The sequence below is a fragment of the Cervus elaphus genome, chromosome 4 (genome assembly GCF_910594005.1).
Source record: "Cervus elaphus chromosome 4, mCerEla1.1, whole genome shotgun sequence".
Taxonomy (NCBI): domain Eukaryota; kingdom Metazoa; phylum Chordata; class Mammalia; order Artiodactyla; family Cervidae; genus Cervus; species Cervus elaphus.
This window is the reverse complement of record NC_057818.1, coordinates 26,316,493-26,342,367: the sequence shown is the minus strand read 5'-3', so window position 1 is coordinate 26,342,367 and position 25,875 is coordinate 26,316,493. Positions and strand designations below refer to the sequence as shown.

Below are 25,875 nucleotides of genomic sequence, written 5' to 3'. Positions count from 1 at the left end.
TGACTCAGAACCACAGACAGAGGCCAGGCTGGAGGCCCCTCTCTCCTGCCTCCCCTCCAGCTGACACCTTGCTCAACAACCCAGTAGCATAGGCCCTATTATTACCCCTATTTCAAAAGAGGAGGGTACCCAGGTCTGGAGGGGAGCTGCTGGAAATGGTGGAGGAGGGCATACCAGCTGGGTGGGGTCCTTCTGGGCTGGCTTCCATGTGGAGGACAGCTGACCAGTGGAGGTACTTAAATGGGGAGGTTTTGAACCCCAAGAGGTGGGAGGAGGCTGGGAGGGGACATTCAAGGTGGCAGGAACAGTGGATAAGAGCCTGGAATAAGTGCTCCCTGGCGGCTCACAAGGTAAAGAATGTGCCTGCAGTCTAGGAGGCCCAGGTTCGATCCCTGGGGGAGGGAAGATTCCCTGGAGAAACAAAAGACTATCCAGGAATCCCATGGACAGAGGAGCCTAGCAGGCTTTACAGTTCATGGGGTTGCAAAGAGTGGACATGACTGAGCCACTAACACTTTCACTTCGTGCTTAGAATTCAGTTTGCCTGAACTCAGGCCCATGGTCATGAATGGGGTAAAAGAAACAGCTGAGATTGCTGGGTCCCTCCCAGCCCGGAATGCACGGCTCCACAGGCAGTGGGGAGCCAGGAATGTTCCAGAGCAGGCGAGTAACGCCGCATGAGTCAAGACACACAGGTACAGCCCTCCTCCTCCCAGCACGGCCAGTTTCCCTGGTGTCACAGGCTCTGAAGGGGAACAAGCCAGGAGAGACCTCACTAGCTGAACCGCCCCGGGGCACTTCTTCTCTGGGATCCAGCTCCCTCATCTGTAAAAGCAGACTCTGCCTTCCCAGAGTCTGAGGACCGAAGAGCTCATCCGCTCAAAGGGCCTGCGCATCGCAAGAATCACTCTGTTGCGTAGGGATCATTGCGCATCACCGACTCTTTGCGCATCAGAGGAATCATTGCGCATTGCAGCCACGAGCCAGGCTGCGAGGGACAAGGAGCTCCTGAAACCGCCTGAAAGACCCCCCAAGGGAGGACAGCAGGGGCCAGGGCCGGGAGGGGATGCAGGGAGGGCCGTGGAGGCCTCCAGGGTGGAGTAGGAGCGCCCCGGCCCGGGGAGACGCCGTGGGGACCCCTGGCAGTCCCCCTTCACCCCCCAGCTTGGCAGCCCGGACGCATCATATATGGAGGCGGGAGCCCGTTGCTAAGAGACCTGTTGCTAAGTTGTAAGTTGGGCCTTTTTACTCCAAACAAAGCTGGTTATTATCTGCCAGTGAAGCGGCCCATTGATGGGGGAGGGCAGTGGGCAGCGCCGGTAGGGTGGGGAGGGCGGTGGCTGAGGGTGCCCACGGAGAGCGGGGACGGGGACTGATACCGTAATCAAGCCCTTCCCCGCAGGCTTGTCATTCATCAGCAGCAGAGGCCGAGTGATCTTCTTGCTGGAGACGATCTGGAGGGAGAGAGGAGGGAGGGGGGCTAGAAAAATACTCAACAGGCACTGCTCGCAGCACAACACTCCATGCCAGCAGCAGGTTAAAACCTCCCCCTGTGGGTTCCCCGCCGTGGGAGACAGACCGCCACCACTGCTAGCTCCACTGGGCAGCTGAGGCGACTAAGGCCCAGAGAGGTTGAGACACTTGTCCGAGGTCTCACAGCTGGGTTGGAATTCCAGCAGTCCGATTCCCGGGGACCTGCAAGCCCCTAGGAAAAGGCTCCTGGAAGGCTCACGTTCTGGAGGCTGCTGAAGGGAGGCTGGCCAGTAACCGCCTCCCCCAGAGTTATCCAGAGACCCCCTTCTCCCTCCGGGTGTGATCCCTGATGGAGAGGATCAAATCCTGACTCCTTCCATGCATTTTCAATGGTTTGAATAATGAAGACATTCACACAGGATTCAAGGATCAGTACGATATAGGGAGGACAAGGGAACACACTGTGAAGTCTCCCTCCCGCCCGCCTCTTCACCCCCCATTCCCACTCTCTCCCTGTCCACCACGGTTGTGTTTCTCAGGGGAAATGCTGTTTCTTTGTGCTGATGTGAGCATGTTCTTACTGTCCCTGTGCTAGCTTTTTTCCCCACCAGTTCCACTCTCGGCCTTCTCTGTGCCACTGTGGACTACTTCACCTAGCTCCCCTGTCCTCTAGATTGAGGGGGTTCACCCCTCCCCCCAGCGGGGGGTCTAGCAGGAGGGGAGAAAGGCTAGGCTGAAACTTTGCTGCTCATCAGCGGCCTCGGTTCCAGCCCTGGGGCCTCCCCATGGTGGCCACAGCTCTCCCCTGGCCCCGGGCAATACCACTTCCTGCACTGCCCCTCCCTCCAGACCAGGGGTGGCCAGCTGGTGTCAGGCCCTATGCAGGTTTCCCCACCCCTTGTGGGTTTCTGCTCTGCCCACTGGCCCTTCAGCTCTCTCTTCCACTACCTTTTGAGGGTGTAGACACACCGCCGGGACCCTGAGGGACACACCTCACTTCTTAGGCAACTGCCGGGCCCTCGCTTTTTTCATTGAACATCATTTCCTGGAAGGCCCAGGGCGTTTCAGTCTCCACGAGAACCTCTTGGAACCATTCCCATTTTATTCACCCACTATCCCTACAGGCTGAGCAGAGTAGTCATCACTGTTCCCAAGTAAAACAGGAGGCTCAGAAGGCCGTGGGGCTTGCCCTAGAGCCCAGAACTGTTAACAGTGATCGGAACTTGTGTCAGGAAGTCTTAGCCCTGCAACTTCCATAAGCACACCAGAGAGTGAGCCGGAGGGGGAAGTGTAGCCCAGAGAAGGAAAGAAAGTTGCCCAAGGTCACACGGTGAGCCAGCCGCGGAAGTGGGACGACCACGGGTGTCTTTGTGGCTGGTCGAATGCTCCTACCCCAGGAAGTCAAGACCGCACCTGCTTGCTTCTCTCTCTCAGAAGTTCTGGCCACAGGGGCCCGCACCCCTGTTTGTCACTGCGCTCAGCATCTGGGGATGAGAGCGCTTCAGCCCGGCCCCAAGCCCTTTTGGGTTCCTCCCCGCTTTTGCTGCCTGCGGGCCCCCAAGACTGCCTGCATTTGTGTTGCCACCTCCGGAGGCAGGTGGGGAAAATGGGACCAGGGAATGCAGGCAGCAGGAGACTCCCCAGGAGGTGCTCCATCCTTGGGAGCCAGGCGACTTGCACTGACCCCATCTTCCTGGGGCGGGCGGGGCGGGGTGGGGGGGCATCTCACCGTGCCCAGACTGCAGGAGAACTGGCCCAGGAAATCATGCTCCTCCAGCTGCATGCTTGACTTGTCCTGGTCGAACAGGGCAAACTTGAGCTTCTGCACCTCCTCAAAGTGGTAGTCAAGCACGAACTTCTTGGAGAAAGCGGGGTTGAGGTTGTTGACTGCGGTCTCTGTCCTGTCGTACTGGCCAAGGAGCAGGGAACAGGAGTCAGAGTCGGGGAGCCAGTTCACCCCTTCTTTGTCGTTGTTTAGTCACTAACTGGTGTCTTTCGTGACCCCACAGATTGTAGCCCGCCAGGCTCCTCTGTCCATGGGATTTCCCAGGCAAGAATACAGGAGTGGGTTTGCCATTTCCTTTGCCAGGGGAATCTTCCCAGCCCAGGGATCAAACCTGCATTAGCCAGTGGATTCTTTACCACTGAGCCACTAAGAAAGGCCTGTTAACCTCTTCCTGGGCTATAGGAAATCATGGTGTCTATTCACGGAACACCCACCTCTGTGCCAGACACTCAGGGCAGTTATCTGCGTGGCTGAAGCAATCATTACTCCCAGCTCACATAGTAGAACACTGAAGCAGAGAGAGGTTGAGTGACTTACCCAAGGTTGAACAGCCAGAGGGCATGGCCAGGATTTGAACCCAGGCCTGACTCCAGCCTTCACGCTTCTGACATACTGGCCCTGGCTCCATGCCCAGGTTCTAGGATGAGAGTTCAGACCCTGTCCCTGCCAAGGTTAAGTGACAGAGGGGGTCTCATTTCCCATGGGAACCTCAGTTTCCACTTCTGTAAAATGAAAGGATTTGAGTGTCTGTGGCTTTGCTTCCTTTTTATTTGTGGAGAACCCTTTCTTCAAACCACGTTTTACATGAAGCTGAGAGAAGAAAGAGAGAGGAGGAGGAGGGGTACTTAGGGGGAGGTGAGGTCAGGGTTCCCTGTCTCCCATGGAGGCAGATGTTTGTACCTTCACAGAACCCTGGGGTGTCAAAACTGGGAACTGAGTGGCCCCCATCCCCCATTTAGAGTGGAAACTGAGGCCTGGGGAAGGACAGGGCGGTACACTGGGGGCCACTGGTGGGGCTGGGACAGGAACCCCGCCTCCTGGCTTCTCTGCACTGAGGCCCCAAACCACAGAGTCTGGGTGACGGTCTATTTTGGGGCCTGGGCTGTGTTGATTTTTCCTCCCACCCATTCCATTTCCAAGGGCCAGAGAGCAGCAGGGATGGAAGAGGTCTTGGCCCCGGGCTATTTTTAGCCAGGGTGGCTGGCCTGGGTGGGAGAAAGATTATTGAGGAGGGTGGGGGGAGTGCTGTGAATGGAGGTGAGTGCCTGGGGGAGGAGGGGGTGGACATCACCCCTGAGGGGTGGGGCGGAGCGGGAGTTCCTGAAACCTGGCAAATAGGACTCCCAGCACTCCTTGGCTGACCCCACGTCCCACCTCCCACTTCTGGCTGCATTGCCAATGTGCTGGGTGAGACAGGTCAGTCCCTCCCCTCTCTGGGCCCCATTTTCCCCTCTGTAAAATGGGTCAACAAGCCCAGCCCATTTCCTTGGCATCGTAAGAAGGAGCCAACATCTGTGGAAACTCTTTGTAAACTACTGTATGTTCTGGGGGACGCCCACCAAGGCCTCATTAAATAACTATGAAAATTAAGAGATATATATTGGAAAGTTTACATGCACGCAAAATTATCTGGAAGAATGGATACCAAACCATTCATAGCTGGTTCTCCCTGACAGGTAAGTTCCCAACCACTTTGATTTTCTGGATTGTCTCAGTTTACTACAATGCATATAGATCCCTTTTGGAATAGGAAACAAAGCCATTTTTAAACCTTGAAAGTCTTAATGGCTTGGATTTCTCAGTATCCTTCCTCAAGCTACATCTTTCCCCGGTCCGCAGGCCAAAGTCTTCTAGCTCAGAAATCCTTGGCTGTGGCACCATCAGCATTCTCAGCTCTGAGGCTCTCCAAGGTAGGCATAAAAAAAAAACCATTTCATAGATGAGGAGACAGGCCCAGAGAGGGATAGCCATTTGCTCAAAACCACACAGCAGGGAGTAACAGAGCTGGATCTTGGCTCAGCTCTGGGACCAAAGCCTAACAGAGTTCCCTGTTTCTCTCTTTGCTCCTCACTGACTGTGCTCATTGAGGAATAAGTGGGGAAAGTTATTTTAAAAATGGAAGCATTTTGCAAAACTCTCTTTTAACCATCTCTTATAGTAACTTAAGGGCTTCCCTGGTGGCTCAGTGGTAAACAACCCACCTGACAATGCAGGAGACCTGGGTTCGATCCCTGAGTTGGGAAGATCCCCTGGAGAAGGAAATGACAACCCACGCCAGTGTTCTTGCCTGGGAAATCCCATGGACCGAGGAGCCTGGCGGGCTACAGTCCATGGGGTCGAAAACAGTCGGAGACGACTGTGCGACTGAACAACAACAATAGTAACTTAAAATATTATAAACACTAAATATAAAATTCTGTAAACATAAATCTACAAATTATTCAGTTCAGTCGCTCAGTCGTGTCCGACTCTTTGCGACCCCCGGACTGCAGCGCGCCAGGCTTCCCTGTCCATCACCAATGAATTATAATAAACACAAATATAAATATTTTAACTAATACTATAAACATTTCAGAATAACAATTTTCCAGGGAATCCCCAGCTCCCGCTCCAAGTACTTCCAAGGGCCTGACCCCAGGGAGGCAGGGGGAGCGCTCCCCAGCGACTGCGTCGCCCACCACCCTGGGCAGCCGCACACCACGGGACCTCACCTCCATCCACCTGCCATCGGTCTCTGTGAAGAGGACACAGAAGGGGTCGGACTTGGAGGTGACATCCCGGTCCAGCAGGTTCTGGCCACTGACGGACAGCTCCACCTTGCACACGCAGTACTGGGAGCCCACGGGGGCCGCCCCCGAGGCCGGGGCACCCCCACCGGGTATGTAGGCCATGGGGGTTGGCAGCGGCGGCGGCAGCAGCGCCTCACAGTCTAGGGGGACAACACTGAGGGTCAGAGAGGGAACAGACATCCGAAACAGCCCTCCACACCCTGGGGAGGCGTCACCACCTGGCCCTCAAGATGTGGAGCGAGAAGTGTGTGTGTGGTTGGGGAGGGGAGCAGGATGGGGATGGGGAAAAGCCTGAAGAAAGAATGCACGAAATGCATGAAAAAGGAATCTCCGTAGGTGAGTGTTTAGGTTGTCCCTGAAGTTGCTCTCTGCTTTGGTCTGTCTTTACCCATGAGATACACACAGGTCCAAGTTGCTCCTGTCAGAGCAGTAACACATCACGATGGACACAGGCATCCCATTCATGTTGCCAGGAAGACCTGGGCTTCTCCTGAGCAACTGACATATTGGCGCCTTGCAACACCGAGGCTCGCTCATTCACCCCAGAGTGTCTCCCGAGCGTCTGCTGAGTCCCAAGAACTGTGCCAGGGCTGGGCCTGGCAGTTAAGAAGATGGCCCAGCCTCAGCCCTCTCTGAGCTCCTGTTCTAGCCTGGAGGGCAGCCAGGTCTTGTGGGCTGGAGACTCCCAGGGGGAGCTGGGGCTTTGTTCTGAAAGTGATGGAAGCCTTGGAGGGTTTTAAGCAGAGAGGTGACATGATCTGATTTGTGTTTTTAAAAGCTCGCTCCAGCCCCTGTGGGGAGAAGGGGTTGTTAGACAGAGGAGAGGCAGCAGGGAGGCCAGCGAGGAGGTGGCTAGCATCCAAGCAGAAGGATGGAGTCACAGTGGCAACGCTGGGCCCGCCCCCTCCCGCTGACCCGGGGCCCAGCCCAGTCCCTGAGCGCCAGCCTTTCGCTGGGCCCAGGTCTCAGGAGGCCTGGGTGAGTGTGGGGCTCCAGACGCAGCACCCCAGGGCGTGCCTGGCAGGCAGAGGATCTGGGAAGAGACAAAGCCAGTGCTCAGCGCCCTCCCTCCCACCGTCTGTCCCTAGAACCTCATTATAATCACACGAGCCCAGAGCATCAGGACAGCACTGCAATTTGCCTGCAGGATTTATTCATGTCGTGTAAAAATTAGTTTCCATCGGAGGGGCTGGAGAGTCGCACTCCCGCTCACTGTGAGCAGCTGGGTGGCCATGCCCCGTGGGGGAGGGGCGAGCAAATCCTCTACTCAGCAAGGAGAATGGGGAATAGTGATGTCCTGCATAGACATCGTGGACTTCCCTGGTGATCCAGTGGCTAAGACTCTGCGCTCCTAACTCAGGGGGCCCAGATTCGATCCCTGGCCAGGGAACTAGATCCTGCATGCCCCAATTAAAGATCCTGTGTCCTGCAACTAAGACCCAGTACAGCCAAATAAGTTTGTTTTTGTTTTTTTTTAAAAAGGACATCTTGCCAGGGGGCTGAGAGAACACCTGTTTATGCTTACACCTACCCATGGAGGATGGGGGGGGGGGGGGGGAAGCATGACAGCCACTCCCATTTTGCAGATAAGGAAACTTGAGGCTCAGAAGCAGAAGTCACCTGTTCGAGGTCACACAGTCAGGAACCAGAGGCAGGGTGTGAGCCAAGTCTCCAGACTCCCAGGCCAACATATGGCCTGGGCAGGGAGACTGTTAGGCATGGTGGGGATCTAGAACCTAGGTGGGGACTATCTGGGGTGTCAGCCAAGCCCAAGGGAGCCTGAGGCTAAGAGGGCCCCAGAGCACCCAAGGTCACTAGTTCCTCTGGGGTTACCCTGTCCACACCCTTGCCTCTCCCATCATCACTGATGGGGTAGATTCCAGCCCACTCACTTCCTCTCCACCTCACAGGCCCCCTTCCTAACAGCTGAGATGTCACTTGGGCCACCATCTGCCCCACTGCCAAGTCAGAGACCTCTGTTTTCATTCTGGGGGTGTCAGGTACACACACCCAGGTTCACACACTTCCTGGTGCATGTATACACGGATACACACATATACCTAGGCCCCCAGACTAACAAATGTGGAGGCAAGCACTCAAATGATCACTCTGGGGCCACTTCTTCCCGCTCTCCCCCGGATCTGAGCCACCCTCACCACGCGGTTACTGCACTGTCCTCCTGCCCCTCACTGGCTCCAGCCTGGCTGAGGGTGTGGCCAGGAGGGCCAGGTCCCATGGGAGGGTCAGGCTGGGTGGGACTCCTCAAAGCCCACTGCCACCCCACCTGGATCAGCTCGCAGGCCCCGGAGAGCCGGAGCGATGGGTGGGTGGGGAAGGGGCACTCCACCCCCAGTTAGGGGCAGGTCCCCCATCCCCAACTCACCCTCTGGCTGGAAGCTTCTAGATGCCCGAAACGGGGAGCACATGGTGTCTGCAGTGGGGGAGGCGGGGGTCAGAGTGGATCCCTCTGCGCCAGCCGGCAGCGGGCAGGCGGGCCGGACCCTGAGGCCTGACGCAATGGAAAAAGAAACCACAGCCTAGGCTGGGCTGGGCCCCCTCCCCTCCTACTCCAGCAAGAGGGCCGGCAGGCAAGGTGTCATTAAGGGAGGGCTGGGCCTGCCATGCGCATCTGGGCAGGGCGGAAAGCTCCCTGATGCAGCTCCCGCGCGCCCGCAGGTAATTGGAGGCTTCGGGCTGGAGAGGGGGTCTGGGGAGCCAGGGCCCACTTGTGGATGGTCCTGACTCCTGGCCCAGATAGACATAAGCCTTCTGGGGTGACCAGGGCACCAGGGAAGGGATCAGAGGACAGGGATACAGAAGGGATAGTATTTCTTTTTACAGAAAGCAGGGCAGAGAGTGGGCAGGGCTTGGGAATTCCCCTTCATTCATTCAGTCAACATTCCTTGAGCACCTTGGGCTACAACAATGGATAAGACTCAGGCTTAAGCTCCCACAGGGTCCACTGGCCCCGGGCTTCTAAGGCATCTTACTCTTTAAGCAGAAAAAACAGAATCTGGGGACTCTGGGGCTGAGCCACAGGTCTAGAACATTCCAGTTTCAGCCAGAAACCTAGGAACCCATCATCCTTGGCCTCTCTCTTTCCTTCACCCCCTATCCCACTACTGTGGTTGGTTCTACCTCTAAGATGTATCCAGAATCCTCCCCATCTACCCCCCTCCACTCCCCTGGCCAATGACAGGTCTCCCTGAGCAACCCCAGACTCTCTTTTCCACACCAGAGCCAGAGGGAGTCTTGAAACATGCAATTTGGGGGCAGGGGTTTCCCTGGTGGCTCAGTGGCAAAGAATCTGCCTGCCAATGCAGGAAACACATTTAGGTTAGATCCCTAATCCAGGAAGATCCCACATAGCACGGAGCAACTAAGCCCATGTGCCACAACTACTGAGTCTGTAATCTAGAGCCCGGGAGCTGCAACTACTGAAGCCTGCTTGCCTAGAGCTCATGCTCCTCAACAAGAGAAGCCACTGCAATGAGAAGCCTGTGCAATGCAACTAGAGAGTAGGCCCCTCTCCCCTGCCACCCGCTCTGCTCTCTGAAACTAGAGAAAAGCCCGAGCAGGAATGAAGACCCAGGGCGGTCAAAAATAAATAAATAAAAATTAAAAAAAAAAAAAAACACACATGCAAATCAGATGCTACCACAGCTCCCCCTGAAAATCTCCCAGGGCCTGCATCTCCTGGTCACACAATGCAAATCCTCTCCCGACCCTCCCCCTCGTGCCATGCTCGCCCTCACTCCCCGGGCCCCAGCCATGCCGGTCTCCTCCAGCTCTGCAAACGTGCTAACCTCGCTCCTGCCTCAGGGCCTTTGCACTTGCTCTTCCCCCTGCCAGAGATGCCTTTCTTCACACGACAGATCTTAGTTGTCAGCTTAATGTCATCCCCCCCACCAGAGGCCTTCCCTGGTCACCCAAGCAAATGTAATCTCAGCCCTGCACCATTTTCTTCGCAGAACAATGTGATGTACAAGCATTTTACTATCTGTCCATTTGCCTTGTGTGCTGCCTGTCCCTCTAGAGTGTACATGCCACAAGGGAGGGATCACCACTGTTTTCCCAGCACCTAGAACAGCACTTACGCTGTGGGCAGGTGTGGGATAAATAGGTGCCAGATGAATGAGGGCAGGAACCCCCCCCACCCTGCCCCCCGCAGCCCCAGAGGAATCACAACCACTGCCCCACCGCACACATCACTCAAGAGATCACAAAGCCCTTTCTGAATCCCGGGACCCTCATCACTGCTCCAAGAGGCCAGCACTAGAGGGGTTCACAGTCCCACTTCACAGAGGTGGAAACTGAGGCTCATGAAGGGGCAGTGATGCCAGGGAAGGATGGTGCTGAGGCTAAGAGCTAGGGCCGCCCGACTCCGTCTTTCTCCCCCACTGCTGGCCCCAGTGGCTCAGGACCCAGAAGCTGGGTGATGCACCCCACCCGCTGTGGGGAAGAGACGCCAAGGTGGCCTGCAGGGGCCCCAATTCAGAGGTGGCCTGTGACAGGAGACACCAAGAGAGGGGCAGGCTCAAGGGACAGGCATGGGGAGAGGGATGGCAGGAAACAGGGGAGGCAGTGGCCGGGGGTGGAGACAGAGACCCAGATGGGGAAGAGGGAGATGGGAGTTTGAGCTGCCCAGGGTGGCAGCAGCCTCCACTGCAGAGTCTCATCTGGTGGACAAGAGGCAAGTGCCACAGCAGCTGGCCTGTCAGAACTGGGGGGCCGCGTGTGCCCTCTGAACAAGTCTGCTCAAACTGATACCTGAAAAAGGAAATCCTGTTTTCAGTGCCAACTGCACGAAGTAAGGCTCTGTTGACTCTTGTGGCGGTTACAAGGACAGGAGTGTGGTCCTCCGGACAGTACTGTGCCAAGGTTGACAGCACGGACTCTGGACTCAGACTGTCGGGGTTTGAATCCTTGGGGCTTTCATTTACCTGCTGTGTGGTCTCAGGCAAGTTACTTAACCTCTCTGGTCTTTGTTCCCCCTCTAAAAAAAACAGGAACAGGGACTTCCCTGGTGGTCCAGAGGTTAAGAATCTGCCTACCAATGCAGGGGCCATGGGTTCCATCCCTGTTAAGATTCCACATGCCTCAGAGCAACTAAGTACCATGGGCCACCACTACTGAGCCTGCGTGCCTACAGCTCCTGCCCTGCAACAGGAGAAGCCACTGCAATGAGAAGCAGCCCCTTCTCGCCACAACTAGAGAACGTCTGCATCCAGCAATGAAGATCCAGTGCAGCCAAAATTAAATAAATACATAAAATACAGAAACCTTAAAAAAAAACAACACAGGAACAATAAAAGTGCTTTCATCAGGTATTGATGTCGAGGATTAAGTGAGGTGAAGCACTCAGAATGACACTCTGCAGCTCTTGCTATTAGCAGTGCTTACAGATGGCTGGGGGCAGGGGCAGACGTGTGAGGTTTACAGTGTGTATAAAGGGGACCAGGGGTTAAAACTGGTTGAGTATATGGTCCTAGACTCCCCTTCTCAGCTGGAAGACACAGCTCAGAGATGCCAAGGGAGACCAGGATGGTAAATGCGGGGTCAGGGAGGGAATAACAGACTCAGACCCCACACACTTCAAGGTCTATACTCCTGGACCATGGCCCCCAGGATCCTGAGGGCATCTGAGCCTTCATTCAGGCAGCAGACCGTGCCCAGCGGTGTCTGATCACTGACAGCAGAGGTTCCCAGAGTGGCCTCCACTGTCATTGCTCCAACTATGGTTCCCAGATGGGCCTCCTCCCTCCCTCCTGCAGGTTCCTGGGCCCCAAACAGACCCGCTTAGTCAGAGTCCCCAGAGTGGCATTTGTCTTTAATGAGCCCTCCTGGTGGCAGGGCTTCCCTGATGGCCTACAGTGTAGGAGACCTGGGTTTGATCCCTGGGTTGGGACGATCCCCTGGAGAAGGGAATGGCAACCCACTCCAGTATTCTTGCCTGGAGAATTCCATGGACAGAGAGGATCCTGGCGGGCTCCAGGCCACGGGGCCACAAAGAGTTGGACACAACTGAGCGACTAACAGACACTCACTTTCCTGGTGACGCCAGCAGGGGGTTCAGCACACACAGATCCCAGAGGGGTGGGTAGGTGGGGCATCTTGTTAGAATGTAGTTGCCAGTGCCCACAGGTCTGGGGAAGTTGAGAGTCTGCATTTTCAACAAGCTCCCAGGTGCTACTGAGGTGGCCCATCTGAGACCACACTTTGAACACCAAGCTGCCACATGGCGCCCGAGGGCTGACCACACCCGGGGATGGCTGTGGTTTAGCCTGCTCTTGGCATAATGAGGCAGTCGCCATATTTGGTCCCCATAAAAGCCCTGCCAGCTTCACATGCTGAGTTCGGGCTGAGTCTCGGCAAACCTGTGAGTCTGCAGCCACTGGTCTTAGGTGGGGACACTCTGGTAGCTGGAATCCTTGGTTGGCCAGCCACACGCCTGGTCCCCACTGGCCCTGATGGCCGCCTTCACTGACCTTTCAGGGTGGGAATACGCCTTGAACGCATCCAGATCTAAGTTGCCTCCTTCTCCCCATTTCCCAGAAGAGAAGACCCAGGAAGAAAAATGGCAACTGTATTAGAGTTCTCCCGAGAAAACAGAACCACTAGGTGGATATCTACATAGAGATTTCTTTTAAGGGATCAGCGCATGCGTTTATGGGGGCTGACAAGTCTGAAATCTGCAGGGCGAGATGGAAAGCTGGAAATTCGGGTTACAGTTGATATTGTAGTCTTGAGTCCCAAATCCACAGGGCAAGCCAGGTGGACTGGAAACTAGGCAAGGTTTCTATGTTGCAGTCTTGGGGCTGAATTCCTTCTTCTGGGAGAAACCTTAGTCCTTTCTTTTAAGGCCTCTGATTGATTGAATGTAGCCCACCCACGTAATGGAGAATTAACATAAGTCTACCGATTTAAATGCTAATCACATCTGAAAAATACCTACAAAAGCAACATCAGACAGGTGTTTTAACTGAACAACTGGTCACCATAGCCTAGCCAAGTTGACACATAAGATTAACCATCATAGCAACCTTCAGGTCCTAGGAGACCTGCCGTGAGGCAGGAGAACAGGGTGCTGAGGCTGGAGTTCTCAGCCAGCCCTTCCTAATCACGGGAGCTAGAAGAGCCCACTGCTACCCCGTCAGCTGGCAGGGAAGACAGGCTGTGGTGTGGCCATGCTGACAGAGACACGGGGTAAAACGAGAGTAATAATAACGCCTGCCTCAGGCCCTGGGCCCAGTGTGTTACAGACTTTAACTTCAATAGCTTCACAACATCCTTGAGCAAGGCGCTCTCACCACCCCCACTCTCCAGATGAGCAAACTGAGGCTTGGAAGGATGTGCATTCCAGACCCTCTGCTAATATGACTCTGGACAAGTCAGAGGCCTTTCTGAGTCTTGGCTTAGTTTTCTTGTCCACCAAGTGGAAATCACAAAGTGCCTGATACACTGTAGGTGCTAGCTCAAAATGAGAACATCTTCTCCAGGACCCTCCACCATTCTTAGGACAACATCCAAAAGCCCCCCATCACACTGCCTCAACACATTTCTGGCTCTAGCTATGCTGTTTACAGGGTCCCAACAATACTTTTTCACACCTCCGTAGTTTTGCACATGTTGTTTCATCTGCCTGGAATGCCCTTCCTTCTTCTTCAGTTAGCTCTCTCCTTCAAACTCAGCTGAGGAAAACCAAACGAAATCAATGTCACTATGCCCCCACCCCCAGGATATAATCTTAAAAGCTGGTCCAGTGGTTAAGACTCTGTGCTTCCACTGCAGGGGGTGCGGGTTTGATCCCTGGTCGGGGAACTAAGATCCCACATGCCATGCAGTGCGGCCAAAATGAATAAATAAAAAAAATGTTTTAAAAGCTGGCAATACCAAGTGTCGAAAAGGATGGGGAGCAACTGGAACTCTCATGTGCTACCAACAGGAGTGTAGACTGGTTTCTCCAACTACTTTGGAGAAACCTCTGGCAGTATTTACAAAGCTAAATGAATGTATCCGTTACGATGATCCCAGCAATGCCCAGCAGAAACATGCAGTATGTTCCCCAAAAGACACACCTTAGAACTTTCAGAGCAGCACTATTTGTAATAGCCCCAGGCCAGGAGTCCCCTAAGTGCCTATCATCAGGAAAGGGGCTAAACAAACGATGAATGCGCACACAACGGACTGGACTGCCCTGAGCACAAGGAAGCACAAGGATACCAACAATAGGAACGGGGTCTCACGAACGTGCTGAGTGGAGGATACCAGACACAAAGGAGCCTGTCATCCTGTACTATCTCATTTTGCTGTTGTTTAGTCACCCAGTTGTGTCCAACTCTTCACGACCCCATGGACTGCAGCATGCCAGGCCTCCCTACCCCTCACCGCCTCCGGGGAGTTTGCCCAAGTTCATGTCCATTACATCAGGAAGTTAAACACAGACAAAACAAATCTATGTTGTTGGGAGTAAGGGTTGCAAGATAGTGGGGGAGGGTGTCAGTGACTGGGAGGGGCTACCAGGGGGCTTCGGGGCCGGTCATGTTTGTGTCTCGGTCTGGGGAGTGCTAACGCGGATGTTTTTGGTTTGTGAACAGTCACTGACTTGTACACCTGGGAAGTCTGTTCTATATTGTGTATTATACATCAATAAGACGTTAAAAAGAAAAAACACATACAACTCGGGGACTGCTCTACAAAGCACCCCCTGAGCCCCTGGCCCCGGACAGGGATGCACTTACGATTGTCACCATATTGCAACCACTGGCTTAGGAAATGTCACCTTCACGTGAACTTAAAGACGGGACCAGGTCTATTTTCATTTCTGTTGTTCCGAGTGCAGAGAGGCATAGAATGGGAGCTCGACAAACGTTTGCTGAAAGTACGGAAGAGTTAGGTTGAAGGGGAGACAGCCCATGGCATCTTGGAATTGCGGAGGCCTGCGACTAGGGATGCAAAGAATCCAGAATCCTGGGATTCCAGAAATTAGGACTTCTCCGAATCTCTGAGCTGAAAGGCTTTAGCGTTTATCTGGTCCCACCTTCCAGCCACAGCCCCATCATCCCCATGTCCCACAGCCCTGGTTCTCTGAAGTGTATGTGTGTGGGGGTCCAGCCCCCAGCTGCTCATGCCCCCCGGGCCCTCCCCGCCCACCCACTGCTGCACTGGCCCCCTCCAGCAGACGTGCAGCCCCCAGAGAATAGCCCAGTGCTCTAGTCAAGGTGGAGGGGGTCAGCATTTTGACACAAATCACTTCTCCACTTTAACTAAGGCTGCTGTGCCCTGAAAATGCTGCGCTCCCGACAGGCAGTCAGGCTATTGTAGGGATAAATATAGATGCAGACAGTGTGGGGAAGAGGCTGCAGCAGGGGTCAGCCCTGATGCCCTCTTCCATCCCCTGAGGCCCCCAGCTTTGGCCAGACCACACCCAGAGGGAGGCTATTCCCTGTAGCCCCCACCAAATCCATAAGCTCTAGACTGGGGGGAGGGGGCCTCCTCTAGGATCCCAGGGACCCTGGTTCCTCTGAGCCTTGTTCCAAAGGGCTCTGTCCAGGGGTCTCCTGGCCTACCACCCTAGGGTTTGGCCCAGAAGGTTGAGTGGCAGCCTCCACCCTGCCCCCCAAGGAGCAAGGCACCAGGTTCTGCCCATTTTTTGCCCCTACCCCATGTCTCAGCTCCTTCATCTGCAAGGAGGGGCTGGCCATACCCTGGCCTCTGGCCTACCAGTAAGCACTCTAGGGGATGGGCGTGGTTGGACTCTGGGATGCAGAAAGCACATCAGGGACCTGGGTGGGGGTGCGCTGGTCAGGCTCAGAGTGGGGAACAAGCTAATGGAGGGTGGAGGGCATGGCGACAATGACCACCAGCCAGTTATTCCAACCTAGCTTCATTCGAAGGGTAGCTGCCTGCAGCTCCCAGGAGCTGCAAGTGGGGCAGCCTCAGGGACTGGGGTACAGCCCTGGGGCTCTAACCCCTGGTGCCCACACCCAGCCAGGGGCCCTCCATGGGGAGACTAGGAGACAAGGGCTCCCACCTCTCGATGTGAACTCCCCACAAGTCGCTTTCGCTCTCTGCCTCAGTTTCCCTGCCTGTCAGGTTGCAGGCTCCTCCCAGCTTTGGGGAGTCTACATACACTCTGTCTTTGCTGGGCTGTGCCGGGCTTCTAGCCCAAACTCCAGCCCAGAATCTGTAGGCTGATTGGGTCTGAAAGGTCGTCTGGGCTCACTCAAGTGTCTGAATGGCCTTGTGGGCTCCTACCATGGTTGGGCACCCTAGCTCTCTGCAGATGGGACTCCCCACCTTTCGTTAAGGACTTTCAGCCTACCACAATGAAGAGGCACCCAGCCGCCCCTTCCCATCCAGACAGTCTGGAGGGGCCTCTCTGAGCCTCCACATCCCAGGCCACCCACCCCCTAGTCTGCCTCAGCAAGTCCTTCTGGGCAAGGACATGGCCATCTGCTTCTCAGCTCCTGGTCCCAGCTCTCAGCAAGTCTTCACAGAGGAGATGGAAATAATAGCATTGGCCGAGTGCCTGGCCCTGTCCTGAGGCTTCCACTGTTCCACTTAGGCTGCCCTGCAAGCCTGGCAGACGAGCCCTATTACTACCATTCCATTTCACAGATCAGATAGCTGAGGCACAGAGAGGTTATGTAACCCACCTATCAGAGGTTGAACTGTGTCCACCCGAAGAGGTGTTAAAATCTTCATCCCTGGCACCTCAGAATGTGACCGTATTTGGAAAGAGGGTAGTTGCAGATGTGGAGTTAAGATGAGGACATCCTGGAGTACGATGGGCCCTGATTCCCACAGGACTGATGTCCGTAGGGGAGGATAATGTTTAAGACACAGAGGGAAGGCAGTCATGAGGCGGCGGCAGAGATGGGAGTGACACTGCCACAAAGCAAGGGATGCCTGCAGTTACCAGGAGCTGAAAGAGGCAAGGAGGTACCCTCCCCTAGAACCCGCAGAGGGAGCACAGCCCCGCCAACACCTTGAATTTGGATTTCCAGCCTCCAGAACTGTGCGAGAATACATTTCTGTTGTTTGAAGCCACCCAGTTTGTGGTGCTTCATTGCAGAGGTCCTGGGGAACTAATACCCCACCCAAGGTCACTCAGCTAGTCGGGGGCAAACCAGAGTGTGAAGTGAGGCAGGGCCCACTGTGCTCTTCCCCAGCCCAGCACAGCCCTTGGGGGGGCCCATGGGGATGTGACTTTGACTCGGGAAGATTGTTGGGACCCCAAAGGAGGGAGTGGTTGGACAGCACCATCTGCTGGGAGCCAAGCATATGCTTTCCCATGTCATGGGGAAGGGGACAGTGAGGGTACAGTGGGCAGGCCAGATGCCCCAAGCTCCTGAGGAGATACGAGAGCCAAGACAGAGAGGCGGGTGTTGGAGAGAACAGGCTCTTGAAATACCCTGAACAAGTTCCCACCTCAGGGCCTTTGCGGGTGCTGCTCTCTCTGCCCAGGCGCCCCTCCCTCCTTCATTCATTCAAAAACAGCCATGGAGCACCTGCTGGTAACCAGGTAGGCTAGGATATAGCCATGAATGTCATGCCATCCATTAACATCTCAGCTTGAATGTCACCACCTCTTCCTCCAAAGTCTCCTTGACCCATGTCCCAACCCCCCATCACATCTCAAATACTTCACCTTGTTTTATTTTTTCTATGGCATTTTTGACCACCTAAAGTTTTCCTATCTCTGGCATTTGCTTGCCTTACTCTGTCCCCTCAACTCTATTTGGAGCTCTGTAGTTGTGCCTCAGCTTTGACACAGTCCCTGGCACAGAGGAGCTGGTTCAGAAAATATTTGCTGAGAAGGCTGCCCAGACAAGATGGTAGAATAGAAGGATCTGAGCTCACCTGCTCTTATGAAAACACCAAAATCACAACTAACTGCTGAACAACCATTGACAAAAAAGAAGTGGAATCTACTAAGAAAAGATCTTCTACTTCCAAAGACAAAGAAGCAGCCATGACAAGATGGGGACAGACACCAGAAGCAAGAGGAACTATGATCCCACAGCCTGTGAGACTGCAAACACAGAAAGTGGGACAAAATGAAACAGCAGAGGAATATGTTTCAGATGAAGGGACAAAATAGAACCCCAGAAGAACAACTAAGTAAAGTGGAGATAGGTAATTGACCTGAAAAAGAATTCAGAATAGTGATAGTAAAGATAATCCAAGATCTTGGGAAAAGAATGGAGTCACAGATCAAGAAGATAGAAGAAGTGTTTAACAAAGAGAAAATTTAAACAAGCAGAGATGAACAATATAATAACCAAAAGAAAAAATACAGTAGAAGGAACCAATAGCAGAATAAATGAGGCAGAAGAATAAATAAGTGAGCTAGAAGACAGAACAGTGGAAATCACTGCCATGGAAAAGGATAAAGAAAAAAGAATGAAAAAAAATGAGGACTCTGGGACAACATTAAATGCATTGATGTTTGCATTATAGGGGTCTTAGAAGAAGAGAGAGAAGGGGTCTGACAAAACATTTGAAGCGATAATAGCTGAAAACTTCTTTAACATGGGAAAGGAGACAGTCACCAGGTCCAGGAAGCATAGAGGGTCCCATACAGATGTGCCCAAGGAGGAACACACTGAGACATATTAATCAGACTGATAAAAATTAAAGACAAAGAGCAAATATTACAATCAAAAAGGGAAAAGCAACAAATAACACAAGAGAATCCCCATAGGTTATCAGCTGATTTTTCAGCAGAAACTCTGCAGGCCAGAAGGGAGTGACATGATATATTTAAAGTAATGAAAGGGAAAAAGCTACAACCAAGAATACTCTTACCCAGCAAGGCTTTTATCCAGATTCAATAGAGAAATCAAAAGCTTTATAGACAAACAAAAGCTAAGACAATTCAGCACCATCAGACCAGCTTTGCAGCAAATGCTAAAGGAACTTCTCTAGGCCGAAAAGTAAAGCCCACAACTAGAAACAAGAAAATCACAAACAGGAAAGCTCACTGGTAAAGGCAAACATACAGTAAAGGTAGGAAATCATCCACACACAATATGATATCAAAACCAGCAACTGTGAGGAGAGTACAAATGCAGGATATTTGGAAACACATTGAAGTTAAGAGACCAGCAGCTTAATGCAATCTTGTTTATATATCAAACTGCTATATCAAAACCTCATGGGAACTGTAAATCAAAAATCTACAAAAGATGTACACACAAAAATGGGAAAGGAATCCAAACACAACCCTAAAGATAGTCATCAAATCACAAAAGAACAAAAGAGGAAGGGAAGAAAAAAGACCTACAAAAACAATCCCGAAGCAATTAACAAAATGGCAACAAGAACATACGTATTGGTAATTACCTTAAATGCAAATGGATTAAATGCTCCAACCAAAAGACACAGACTGGCTGAATGGATATAAAAAAAAAGACCCATACATATGCTGTCTACAAGAGACCCACTTCAGTTCTAGGTACACAAACAGACTGAAAGTGAGGGGATAGAAAAAGGTATTCCATGCAAACAGAAATCAAAGCTGGAATAGTAATAGTAATACTAAAAATAGTAATACTCATGTCAGGCAAAATTGATTTTAAAATATTGTTATAAGAAACAAAGAACACCCACTCCAGTATTCTTGCCTGGAGGATCCCAGGGATGGAGGAGCCTGGTGGGCTGCCGTCTATGGGGTCGCACAAAGTCGAAAAAAAAAAAAAAAGAAACAAAAAAAAATACTACATAATGATCAAGGGATCAATCCAAGAAGATACAACAATTGTAAATGTATATACATCCAGCATAGGAGTACCTCAACTTATAAGGCAGATGCTAATAGCCATAAAAGGAGAAATCATCAGTAACTGTGGGGGACTTTAACACCCACTTACATCAATGAACAGATCATCCAGACAGAAAATCAATTAACAAACACAGACTTTATATGATATATTAGACCAGATGAACTTAATTTATATTTATAGGGTATTCCATCCAAAAGTAGCAGAATACACATTCTTCTCAGGTGCACACAGAACATTCTCCAGGATAGATCATATGCTGGGCCATAAGGCAAGCCTTGATAAATTTAAGAAAATTGAAATCATATCAAGCATCTTCCAACCACAACACTATGAGACTACAAATGAACTATAAGAAAAAAACTGTAAAAACATAAACATGTGGAAGCTAAACAAAATGGTGCTAAATGACCAATGGGTCACTGGAGAAATCACAGAAGAAATAAAAAAAATAAATAACTTGAGACAATGAAAACAAAAAGCATGATGATCCAAAACGTATGAGACACGGCAAAAGCAGTTGTAAGAGGGAAGTTTATAGCAACACAATCTCACCTCAGGAAACAAGAAAACTGCCAGATAAACAACCTAAATTTACACCCAAAGCAACTAGAGAAGGAACAACAAGCAAAACCCAAAGTTTAGCAGAAGGAACGATATCATAAAGATCAGAGCACAGATAAATGAAATAGAGATAAACAAAATAGAAAAGATCAATGAAACTAAAAGTTGGTTCTTTGAAAAGAGAAAATTGATAATCCTTTAGCCAGACTCATCAAGAAAAAAAAGCAACAGTGCTCAATAAAATCAGTAAAATTAGAAATTAAAAAGGAGAAGTTGCAATGGACATCACAGAAATACAAAGGATCATAAGAGACTACTATGAATAACTATATGCCAATAATATGGACAACCTAGAAGAAATGGATGAATTCTTAGAAGGGTACAGTCTCCCAAAACTGAACCGGAAGAAACAGAAAATATGAAAGGCCAATCACAAGCATTGAAATTGAAACTGTGATTACAAAACTCCCAACAAACAAAAGTGCAGGACCAGTTGGTTTCACAGGCAAGTTCCATGAAACATTTAGAGAAGAGTTAACACCTAGCCTTCTGAAACTATTTCAAAAAGTCACAGAGGAGGGACTTTCCTGGTGGTCCAGTGACTAAGACTTCATGCTCCTAATGCAAGTGGCTATGTTCAATCCCTGATCAGGGGACGAGATCCTATTAACACATGCCACAACTGATGGTTTACATGATACAACTAAAGAACTGAAGATCCTTCATCACACAACGAAGATCAAAGACCTGGCACAGACAAATAAATAAATACACACACACACACACACATATGTGTGTGTATGTGTGTTTGTGTGTATATTTATATATATATATATATAGTTAAATTGCAGAGGAAGGAACATTCCTAAATTCATCTATAAAGCCACAATCACCATGATACTAAAACCAGATAAAGATATCTCTCTCACACACACACACACAATTACAGGCCAGTATCACTGAGAAACATAGATGCAAAAATCTTCAACAAATACTAGCAAACTGAATCCAACAATACATTAAAAGGATCATACACCATCACCAAGTGGGATTTACCCCAGGGATGCAAGGATTTTTCAATATCCACAAATCAATCAGTGTGATACACCACATTAACAAATTGAAGAATAAAAACCATATGACCATCTCAAAAATGCAGAAAACACTTTTGATAAAATCCAACATTCATTTATGATAAAAATTTTCCAGAAAGTGAACAAAGAGGGACTATACCTCAGCTTAATAAAGGCCATATATGACAGAGCCACAACTAACATCATACTCAAAAGTAACACCCTGCAAGATCAAGAATAAGACAAGGATGTCCACTTCCACCACTTTTATTCAACATAGTTTCAGAAGTCCTAGCCACAGCAGTCAGAGATATTAAAAAAGGAATCCAAATTAGAAACAAAGTAAAACTGTCACTGTTTGCAGATGACATGATACTACACATTTGTTGTTTTTCAGCTGCTAAGTCCTGTCTGACTGCAAAATACCTAAAGATGCTACCAGAAAACTAGTCGAGCCCATCAGTGAATTTGGTAAAGTTGCAGGATAAAAAAATTAATACAAATCTGTTGCATTTCTATACACTAAAAGCAAAAGATCAGAAAGAGAAATTAAGGAAACAATCTTATTTACCACGGCATCAAAAAGAAGAAAATATCTAAGAATAAACCTACCTAAGAAGCAAAAGACCTGTACTCTGAAAACCGTAAAACACTGGTGAAAGAAACTGAAGATAACACAAACAGATGGAAAGATATACCATGTTCTTGGATTGGAAGAATCAACACTGTCAAAATGACTATAGCACCCAAGGTAATCTAGAGATTCAATGCAACCCCTATCAAATTACCAATGGCATTTTTTGCAGACCCAGAAGAAAAAAATCTTAAAATTTGTGTGGAAACACAAGACTCTGATCATCGAAAGTAATCTTGAGAAAGAAAAACTGAGCTGGAGGAATTAGGCTCCCTGGCTTCAGAATATACTGTAAAGCTGCAGTAATCAAAACAGTATGGTACTGGCACAAAGACAGACTTACAGATCAGTGGAATAGGATAGAAAGCCCAAAAATAAACCCACGCAGCTATGGTCAACTAATCCATGACAAAAGGAGGCAAGAATATAATGGAGAGAAGACAGGCTCTTCAATAAGTGGTGCCAGGAAAACTGGACAGCTACATGTAAAATAATTCTTTTACATCATATACAAAAATAAAATAAAAATCAATTAAAGACCTAAATGTAAGACTGATACTATAAAACTCTTAGAGGAAAACATAGGCAGAATGCTTTTTGACATACCACAGGAATATTTTTTTTTATTCATCCCCTAGAGTAATGGAAAAAAAAAAATGGAACCTAATTAAATTTAAAAACTTTTGCACAGCAAAGGAAACCATAAACAAAACAAAAAGACAGAATGGGAGAAAATATTTGCAAATGATGCTACCGACAAGGGATTAATTTCTAAAATATACAAACAGATTATGCAGCTCAATATCAAAACAAATAACCCAATCAAAAAATGGACAGAGATCTAAACAGACATTTCTCCAAAAAAAGATGTACACATGGCCAAAAAGTACATGAAAAGACGCTAAACATTGCTAATTATTAGAGAAATGAAAATCAAAACTACAATGAGGTATCACCTCACACCAGTCAGACCATCATCAAAAGGTTTACAAACAACAAATGCTGGAGAGGGTGTGGAGAAAACAGAATCCTCCTACACTGTTGGTGGGAATGTGAACTGGTATAGCCATGACAGAGAACAGTATGGAAGTTCCTTAAAAAAAACCTAAAAATAGAACTACCACATGATCCTATCCTATTACTATCATTTGTATTACTATCATTCACAGCAACACGGATGGACCCAGAGATTATCACACGAAGTGAAGTAAGTCAGAGAAACACAGGTATCATGCATCACTTATATGTAAAATATTTTAAAAGGTTATACAAATGAACTTATTTACAAAGTAGAAATAGACTTTGCAAACAAACTTACCAAAGGGGAAAGGGGTGGCAGTCAGGGTTGGGGGGGAGATGGATAAATGAGGAGGTTGGGATTAACATATACACACTACCATATATAAAAACAGATAATCAACAAGGACCTACTGTATAGCCTAAGGAACTCTACTCAATATTCTGTAATAACCTATATGGGAAAAGACTCTGAAAAAGGATGGATATATGTATAACTGAATCACTTTGTTGTACACCTGAAACTAACACAACATGGTAAATCAACCATAATATGAAATAAAAAGTTTTCTAAAGTCTGTGAATAAACAAATCATACCTATAAAACATACATATAAAACAGTAAATAAACCCTTAACATATTATGCTATTAAAAAACATCATTGAGGAACGAATAGATGGCTGCATGATGAGAAAAGCCTTCCTGCATGGCAGGGACCCAAAGCCACTGGTGGAAACCATACTACCCGGGCAAAGCCCTCTTTGGTTTACAAGCCCTTTCCCAGCTGCCTTTAAGGACCACGTGAAGAAAGCAAAGGAGCAGCTCCTGATGGAAAGTTCCTCCACGTCTAGATGAAGAAACTGAGGTCGGAGAGATTAAAAGATGTGGCCCAGGTCACCTGGAGGATGGGTGACTCTCCCCAGGACACCCCAGATCCCTGAGTCTGCAGACAATGACCCACCCAGGTCAGCAGCTGCCATGACCTCCTCCCCCAGATCCCAGGGTGAATCAGTGCTGGATGAATCTCACCTCTTCCAGACTCACACTTTTCCCTTCCCTCAGGCCAGCGCTTGCTCCTCCTCCAACGGCAGGGCCACCACCCTCAGATAGTGCCCCAGCACTCAGCACAGCAAGACAAGGATCTTCCCAGAGTCCCCAAAGGGTGAGCTCTTGACTCTTCCGCGTTCCATGACCCAACATTACAGACCCATTCAACAAGGAGGGGCAGACTCAGCCATCTTTAAGTGCAGGGAAAATGCCCTGAATAGGATGGACATAAGATGCTGTTGTCGTCCCTGCAGCTGACCCTCTGGGGAGGAGGGCAGAGAACAAGCAGACATATACACACCCCCACACACCCCCAGATGAGGGGAGAGAGTGGCCAAGAGCCCAAGAAAAACTAAGCAAGGTGATGCAGCAGTGAGGGAGGGATCAGCGGCTAGGGATCAGGGATCAGGAATCTCGGGGCGGGTGGAGAAATGCTCCAGGTCATGGGCCAACACACCCCTTGACTTCACCACAGAGCAGAGGCAGGGTGGCCCAGCGAAGGGAGGAGACACTGGTCTGGGAGCCAGGATGCGCTGTGGGACCTCAGGAAGCCTTGAATCCCCTTGGGACTTGCATCCTCCTTCTGGGGAATGGGGGCGGGCCGTGATTCATCTTCTCCACCTGCTGCCTTCCCAGATCCTAGGGTGACCTGGCCTCCCAGTTCCCAAAGAGCCCACCCTGTGTCCTGTGTTGGGGGGTTGGGGAGTAGGCAGGAGGGGAGGGAACCCTGTCCCCCTCTCTGAGGCCATATTCTCCCAGCTGGAGGGGGCTGGATTCCTGAAGTGACTGCCTGTGACTCAGCAGCCCCTGCAAGTTTCTGAGGAGGGGAGAGCATCAGGCAAATGGGACTCCGGCCTCGGCTGAGGACTTCTCAGCCCTTGCTTGGTGACCCTGCTCCTGTGGGAATTCCTAGAGAATGCTCTTCCGTTTTCCATCGCCCATTAGAGCCCTGTGAGGCCGGCCCAAGGTGGGGGAAATGGGACCACCCCACTGGATGTACCATCCCCCATGGTGCTCTCTTCAGCCTATTGGCCCCTTCCTGCTCAGGACCTGACCCTGGAATAGCCTAAAAGTCTGCCATCTGGATTCTGAGGCTTCTCTCTCCAGGAAGAAGGTGGGAGAGAGAAGACCCGAGCTGGCCTGAAAAAATCCCAGAAGGAATCTTCAAATCAGCAACCCACATCAGGCTTACTAATATTCCCATAACCATGATAACCATGGTTAATGTTAACCCAGTGCTTATCATAGACAAGTCACCACGCGGGCGCATGAGCCCTCTGTTGTTGAATTTAATTCTCACGGCTTCCTTTGCCAAGAACAACACAATCACCCTAAAAGATTGTAAAGGTGTAGAGTAGTGCTCTCACTACTGCACTGGTACAGAAACTGAGGCGCTCTCTCCAACCCTCTTCTTACATCCCTGAGCTTTTAAGTCCTGTGTCCTCTGGGAGGAAGGTCCCACGACCACCAGTGCACCCAGCTTTGCAGAACATCTGCCCCCTGCCCCCAGTTCTAGTCTCCCAGCAGCCCAGTAAACTGGATTGAGTCATACTTTGCTTCATTTTACCACCGGAAAAGCCCTTAAGCCATAGGAGTGGCAAGGCACCTAAAAAGGGGCAGGCTGAGGGCCAGAACCCAAGAGTCCACATTCTTAGCCCAGGATTCTTTCCATAGAGAAAACTGCCTGGGTGACCCCTCACTCGG

The 25,875-nt window shown here is 50.5% G+C and overlaps 1 protein-coding gene across 1 annotated transcript in view; it reads right to left on the bottom strand.

Moving 5' to 3' along the window:
- Window positions 1-25,875, bottom strand: part of CPNE2 (copine 2) — a 52,870-nt gene that overhangs the window by 25,421 nt on the left and 1,574 nt on the right. Inside the window, exons 2-4 of the mRNA XM_043898545.1 lie at window positions 5,971-6,188; window positions 3,203-3,382; window positions 1,380-1,454 (exon numbers count right to left, since the gene is read on the bottom strand). Coding sequence (XP_043754480.1) covers window positions 1,380-1,454; window positions 3,203-3,382; window positions 5,971-6,150 — 435 coding nt within the window. The 5' untranslated portion in view covers window positions 6,151-6,188. The remainder of the gene's footprint in view (window positions 1-1,379; window positions 1,455-3,202; window positions 3,383-5,970; window positions 6,189-25,875) is intronic.